At 52.6% G+C, this 6858-nt stretch overlaps 2 protein-coding genes across 2 annotated transcripts in view; one reads left to right on the top strand and one right to left on the bottom strand.

The window, feature by feature from the left end:
• Window positions 1–334: 334 nt before the first annotated feature.
• On the top strand, window positions 335–2721 carry dytn (dystrotelin; the record flags this gene model as incomplete). Its single annotated transcript, XM_008300375.1, has 10 exons — window positions 335–442; window positions 513–584; window positions 660–823; window positions 945–1056; window positions 1187–1320; window positions 1392–1548; window positions 1648–1691; window positions 1844–1985; window positions 2081–2558; window positions 2633–2721. Coding segments are annotated over 10 exons (1500 nt in total), but the record flags the coding sequence as incomplete, so codon positions are not given.
• A 611-nt stretch (window positions 2722–3332) lies between these two features.
• Window positions 3333–6858, bottom strand: part of zdbf2 (zinc finger, DBF-type containing 2) — a 9368-nt gene continuing 5842 nt past the window's right edge. The window contains exons 2-6 of the mRNA XM_008300374.1: window positions 5955–6796; window positions 5668–5793; window positions 5236–5597; window positions 4911–5073; window positions 3333–4840 (exon numbers count right to left, since the gene is read on the bottom strand). Coding sequence (XP_008298596.1) covers window positions 3944–4840; window positions 4911–5073; window positions 5236–5597; window positions 5668–5793; window positions 5955–6796 — 2390 coding nt within the window. The 3' untranslated portion in view covers window positions 3333–3943. The remainder of the gene's footprint in view (window positions 4841–4910; window positions 5074–5235; window positions 5598–5667; window positions 5794–5954; window positions 6797–6858) is intronic.

Below are 6858 nucleotides of genomic sequence, written 5' to 3'. Positions count from 1 at the left end.
CTATCTTAAGATTTCTGTAATTTAGTTTCATCTGCAAGTAGAAAATGCGATGGAGCACATCTGTGTCGTAAATCAGAAGCTCAAGGGGCCTAAAATGGAGCCATGAGGAACACCAGGTCTGACACCGATTGTTGGTTTTGCTATTTTTGCAAGACTCAGAATATTAGAATGAAATCATATTTTATATATTTGGTACATAACAGAAAATAAGAACAAACATGGAATAATGTCAGTGTTGTTCATCATGTGTAACTCTGTCAAAAGTAGTGAAACTACTGTCATACCTAATGTGGGAAATACACTTGTACCTGATTTTGTAGTTTAAGTATGTTAGATTTTATGCTTTGAATCACGTCCTGCAGGTCTGGTGAGCGTTTCGGGGAACAGCTCAGGATCTGTCAGCAGGTCCGGCCTCCGATCTCTGCTGCAGGACCTCAGCCAGGTAACCCCAGTTCAGACTACGTTTCCCAGCATGCCTCCCTCCTCCTGCTCTCTGTAACCTGTGTGTTCAGGTTCCTGCAGCGGTGCAGGAGGAGGACGTGTTCGGCGGCGTGGAGGCGGCGGTGAGGTCGTGTTTCAACGGGGTGAGAACGCGCAAACACTCGGCCGCAGGTGGTTGGCAGTCGTCATGGAAACACACTGACTGAGCATGATTACAGGTGGTGACCCCGACGGCCAGCGAAGAATACGTGATGTCATGGCTGCAGAGCGAGCCACGCCTGTTGCTATGGTTACCCACTGTGTACCGGCTGTCAATCGGTCAGAACATCAGCCACAATGTTCGCTGCCACACCTGTAAGACCTTCCCCATCACCGGGCTCAGGTGAGTCCTCCGAGCTCTTAACTAGACCCTGCCGGTGTTAACTAGACCCTAGTGATGTTAACTAGACTCTACTGAGGTGAGTCCAGGTGAGCGATGGATCACCTCCTGTGTGTGTGTTCAGGTATCGATGTATGAAGTGTGTTAACGTCCACGTGTGTCAGAGCTGCTTCCTGACCGACCGACGAACCAGGAAACACAAAACCCACCATCCAGTGCTCGAGTTCTGCACTCAGGTAAGAATAGAGACAGGTGAGAACAGACAGGTGAGAACAGACAGGTGAGAACAGAGACAGGTGAGAACAGACAGGTGAGAACAGACAGGTGAGAACAGAGACAGGTGTGACTGACTGTGCATCTCTTCAGCCCACCTGGAGAGAGTCTCTGTCCTCGTTAGTGCACAGTGCTCGTCATTCTCTGTTGCCACGGCGATACACTCAAAGAGAAGCTGATAGGCAGAGAGTCCTGATGTGGGCGGAGCCAGCGGAGACTCAGAACAGGTGAGGCAGCTGTTTGTCAGTCAAACAACCTGGTCGAGCACGTCAAATTGATGAAGCGGTTTTCCACTCAGAGCTCCGCCCCCCTCTGACGCCTCAACACGATTGGCTGACGCAGCTCACAGTCCCTCCTCTGACAGAGAGGTTTCCCATGATGCCTCGGGGCGGCGGCCTTCGTCTCAGTGCTCGACGAAAGCTCTGCAGACGGACGAGGAGACGCCGAGTCAGCAGGTGACCTCTGATCAATTAGACTTTATTTATGGATAAAGATTATTTATAGAGCACATGTGTTTGTAAACATGACGTAAACATGACGGTTTCCTGTCGTAGGCGTCGCTTCTGACTGAAGTCAGAAACCTGCAGAGAGACAAATGGTGAGCTGGATCTCCCTCAGATGCATTGTTTGTTGTGTTGTTTATCATTGTTTTGTTCGTTGTGTTCATCACAGTTTATCATCATGTTTTTGTCTAGCATCACAGAGCTTTTGTTTGTTTGTTTGTTTGTTTGTTTGTTGCCGCTCCCTCAGGCTGCTGGAGCAGCAGCTGCAGGCCTGGCGGCTCACCGTCCAATCAGAGCAGGGCGTCCTGGAGGACAGGTGCTCTGAGATGGAGGTCACCATGGAAACGCTGAGACAGCACAACACCTGTCTGCAGGGCATGCTCACACAGGTGGTGTCTGAGGGGAGCTCTGTGATTAGCTGCATGTTGGTGAGGTGCATCCTGGGAGTCGTAGTTGACCTTCAAGCTCTCCTTTTGTTCTTCAGGCTCTGAACAAGATGGAGGCTCGAACACACACTGACAACACGCCAGAGAGCACGCTGGACACGGAGAACACAGAGAACACGCAGGGAGGGAACATCACGCCAACCTCTGACACGCCAACAAACATAGAAGAAGAAGAAGAAGAAGAAGAAGAAGAAGAAGAAGAGGCGGAGCTGATGAAGGCAGAGGAGGAGTGGCGTGTAGATGAACTACAAACTCCATCTCCCACAATCCACCAGGACTCTCCTCTGTCACATGATGGACACTGTGAGGAGGAGTCTGCAGATGATGCATGTCTCCATCATCCAATAGGACCACAGCACAGACCAGAGGAGGCGGAGTTAGAGGGACAAGGCACCTGTCTGCCTGAAGGAGGAGGAGGGGATTGTGGGAAGTGTAGTCTGGAGGAGCTGCTGCAGAAGACTGTGGACAGACTGAAGACTGAGCTACAGACAGACAGGTGGACAGAGAGACAGACAGGTGAGACAAACACCTGTCTGTCTGACTCATCAGGTAAACTTTCTTCACTAACCTGTTTTCATTTTTGTGTCCAGGTGAGGGAAAGGGGGCGGAGCTCCTGCAGGCTGCAGAGCAGGTGGGAGCCGCGATCCACCACCTGGTGGACGCTGTGAGAACAAAGTGAGCAGCGACTCGTTTTCTGGTTATAAAACTGTTTATTCAGCATGAAGCCTCCGTATTTAAATAAAGTTATAAAACAGGTACCTGCACAAACAGGTGAGTTTCTACAGAAACATCCAGCTGCCAAACATCATCATCATCAGGTCGACTCGGTTGTTGTTCTGTTAAATAACATGTTAAAAACTGAAGCATGTTTTTAATATGTTTGGTTTCCATGACAACACTGAAACCGTGTGATTTATTTTCATGATGTGAAAAAATGTAAAAATCCAATTACCATTTTTATATTTATGCTGGACAGAGGACACGTAATGAAATATAAAATCAAAAGATCGTCTTCCTCTAACGTGTTTGACCTAAAATATTGATGATATTCAGACTGTGAATGTTCCAGAGGTCCAGGTCCTTCAAGTCCACAGAGGAGGGTCCAGATTGATCACTTTAATGGACTTTTTCCATCATTTCTGAGCCTCAGAACTTCATCAGTACCGCAGATAGACACATGACATTTTTATTTTATAGCACTAGAAACAATCATTGGTACCCTGGACGTGGTTCTGGTTCTGATCATTCTCAGAGGAAACTTAACAAAGTGCATTCTGGGTAAACTTTCCAGGCTATATCAGCATGTGTGATGGTGGCTGGTCAGTTTACCTCCAGAACCTACCAGAACCATCTGTAGACAGGATCCACTCTGAGGGGAACCGCTTTTTAACACTGTCATATTTTAAAACCAATGTTTGTTTCTACAACCCTACGCCAGACACTGTGGCGTTCCACAGGGTTCTATCCTGGGTCCTCTGTCCGACCACACAACGTTTAATGCTGTGACCTCAAACTTTTAAACGTTTGGTTGATTTTATAGGAATGTATCCACCTACGATTTTTACTGTCATGAAAACGTCCATATTTAGGCTTTTAGATTATCAGGTTTGAAATGTGTCTTTTCTGCCAAATAAAACCTGAACTTCTGACTTTTACATCAAACAGCTGTTCTGACTTCAGCTCTAATAAAAATGATAACTGGATTTAGGTTTCTGACAGCTCTGCTTGAAATCAATGTCGACTGTAAACTTCAGACTTCAGATGATCTTGTAAAGTCCAGCAGCCTCATTGATAAACTTTACTGCTGCTACATTGACAAGATCAATCAGATTGATCAGGTTTATCGATCAGCAGATTGTTACATGTTTATTAATGAGGCTGTTACCTGGACAGGTGTCCTGCTACCTGCGCCCCCTCTCGCCCCCCCGCCCCCTTCGGCCCCGCCCCCTGCGGGATGAGGGGGGGATGGCAGAGAGGGGGGCGGGGCCTGTGGAGCCAGGGAGTTTCCTGCCAAGTCCAGCCCTGCGTAGGCCCTCCCTCCTGGGCTGTGGGGGCGTGGCTTGAGCCCTGGTTCGTCTCTTAGAGGCTGGTGGGCGTGTCCTCTCCCTCCTGCCACCCCTCCCCCGTTCAGACCTGCTGTCGAGGGATGAGGGCGGGGCTTGAGACATCCTGCCCCGCCTCCTGGCGATGTTGGTCTCAGCAGAGCCCCTACGGAGCGTGCTCAGGAGGAAGCTGCTGTTGCTGAAGGGTGGGTCAGGTGACTGCTGACCTTTGACCCTGGAGGACCCTGCGGCGCACTCCGCCGCCGCCGGTCTGTCGGTGTTCAGATCCGGACTCAGACTCCGGAACAGCTGCCGTACGCAGGAAGGTGGCGGGCCTGTGGGGGCGGAGCCTCGGCGCCACAGGAAGCCCTTGGGTGCGTTCTTTAGGATGCGGTTGGTTCCAGGCTCGTAGAACCGCACCGGAAGCTGCTTGTATTTCACCTTTAACCCGTGTTGGTCGAGTGGACGCCTCTTTTTCCTGCAGCGTTTGGGAGCGGAGCCTGGGGAAGGTGTGCAGGCAGGGGCGGGACCTGAGGGGGAACAGAGAAGGTAGACCAGCGAGGTGCGCGGCTGCACAGGTGTGATGATGTTGTAGTACGACGAAGGGAGGCAGCGCCACGCCTGTGCCTCAGGTGTCCTCTCTGCTGCCTCCTGATTAGCTGCAGGGATGCTGCTGGGCGGGGCCTCCACTGTCAACTGATGGACAGCCGGGACAACCAATCGAACGGTTTGAGTGCTGTGACTAACTTTAACCACCTGAGGGAGAAAAACCAGGTCAGACGTCTGTCTTCCGACATGATCTCTGGAAAGTGTCTGTGTGACTCACCTGACACCTGGATGCCAGCCTGCAGCTCCGCGTCCTGCCCCGCCTCTTCCTCCTCACGTACACAGAGTCACTGTCGGGCTGCTCCAACAGTGGCAACACACCGGGGTCTGGCTCCGCCTCTTTGGACTGACCACGCCCCTTGTTTTTGTTCCTCCTGCCGTACCTGCGAGCAATGACGTCGTCGTCAAAACAAAAAAAGTTAATTTACATCAATAACTTTTAAAACATCAGTTTTACAAGTTCATGAACTGCAGCAGACGACAGACGTGATGATAACAACATACGTGTCAGTTTGCAACACGTGGTCATGTAAGTGTGTCGTCACCTGGCCAGCGACTCAGAGTCGAAGTAACAGAGGAACCGGCCTCGTCTGAACTGTTGCACCAGCCTCTCCACCTTCTCCTCGTCCTCCTGCTCGATCTGCGCCCAGCTCTTCCCCCTAAAGGATTCTGGGATACGCTCCGGGGCAGGTAGCACCTCCTCGATGGGCAGAGTCCAGAAACCCTGGTCCTGCCTGGCCCCACCCCCTGGTCTGCCGTCGCTGTGGAGGGCGGAGTCGAGCTGGTACGAGTACACCTGGTCCTCCAGGTCTACCTGCACATCCATGAGACGGCTTAGGTCCTGCCCCTCTGTGTGACTCACCTGGACAGGTGTGTCACTAAGTGCATGACCTCGCTGGAGAACCACCTGCGAAGGAACACCCAGCTTTAGTACCAATAAAATACACAGAGCCCTCCTCCAGCTGAAACACAGGTACCTGCAGAGGTGAGTCCCAGTCGTCACTGTGTGTTTCCATGGAGGTAGGAAGGCTGACGTGGAAGCTCTCTGTGTCCTCCTGCTGGCAGGGAGTGGAACTGACGCCATGACAGTACACCTGAATCACCTGAGCAACCAACACAAACAACTGATTTACTGTGACTTCAAATTACCTCTGAGGAAACGATAGTATCCGACGCCCGATAAAAGCTGATGAAGGCTAAAGTCTGACGCCTGCACGTTCAAGTTCGGAGGTCAACAATAACTTGTGAACAGCAGAAAACAAACCTCCTCGATAGTCTGGTCCAGGGGGTCGCTGTGGTCCGAGGAGAAGGCCTCCTCTTTGTGAGCCTCCCTCCTCTCCTTCTGCCAGCTCAGCCAGGGCCTTGGCTCTGTGAGGGTCCAGGGCCTCGGATCTATGAGGGTCCGGGGCCTCGGCTCCGTGGGGGTCCGGGGCCTCGGCTCTGTGGGGGTCCAGGTACTCGGGTCTGTGAGGGTCCGGGTCCTCGGGTCTATGAGGGTCCGGGGCCTCGGCTCCGTGGGGGTCCGGGGCCTCGGCTCTGTGGGGGTCCAGGGACTCGGCTCTGTGAGGGTCCGGGGCCTCGGGTCTATGAGGGTCCGGGGCCTTGGCTCTGTGAGGGTCTGGAGCCTCGGCTCCGTGGGGGTCCAGGGCCTCAGCTCCTGGTCAGGGCCTGGACCTCTGTGAGGCTGTGAGGAGGCCGAGGAGTCACTGGTTTTCCTCCTGTTGGTCTTCCTGTGGGCCTTCCTGTGGACAGAGGGCGGAGCCTGACAGTGTGGAGGTGGGGTCTGCCTTTGTGGGGCCGGCGTTTGTGAATATGGGGGCGGGGCTTGTGGTAAGTGTGTCCCTCCTTCCTCCTGCTGTGTGATTTGTGCAGACAGTCTCTCCTGATTGGCCCTCTCTCCTGACTGGCTGCGGGTGCTGTCCTCTTGCTGCTGATTGGCCCCCTGACAGGAAGCATCATCAGAGCTGGGCAGGTGTTCCCGGGTACCTCGAGACCGACTGTCTTCATCAGAGAAACGGAGTTCATCAAGCTCCGCTCTCGGCAACGGGGGGGCGGAGACTGATGGGAGGTCAGCATGGGACGGCCTGACGGACACACAAACACGTCAACAAATCAACAAACATGGAGGTAGACACACAAACAGGAGGTTTTCGTTACCTGGGGTCGTT

The sequence above is a fragment of the Stegastes partitus genome, unplaced genomic scaffold (genome assembly GCF_000690725.1).
Source record: "Stegastes partitus isolate 25-593 unplaced genomic scaffold, Stegastes_partitus-1.0.2 Scaffold1529, whole genome shotgun sequence".
In the NCBI taxonomy this organism is placed as follows: Eukaryota; Metazoa; Chordata; class Actinopteri; family Pomacentridae; genus Stegastes; species Stegastes partitus.
The sequence above is the reverse complement of the archived record's forward strand: the minus strand, read 5'-3'. Positions and strand labels throughout refer to the sequence as shown.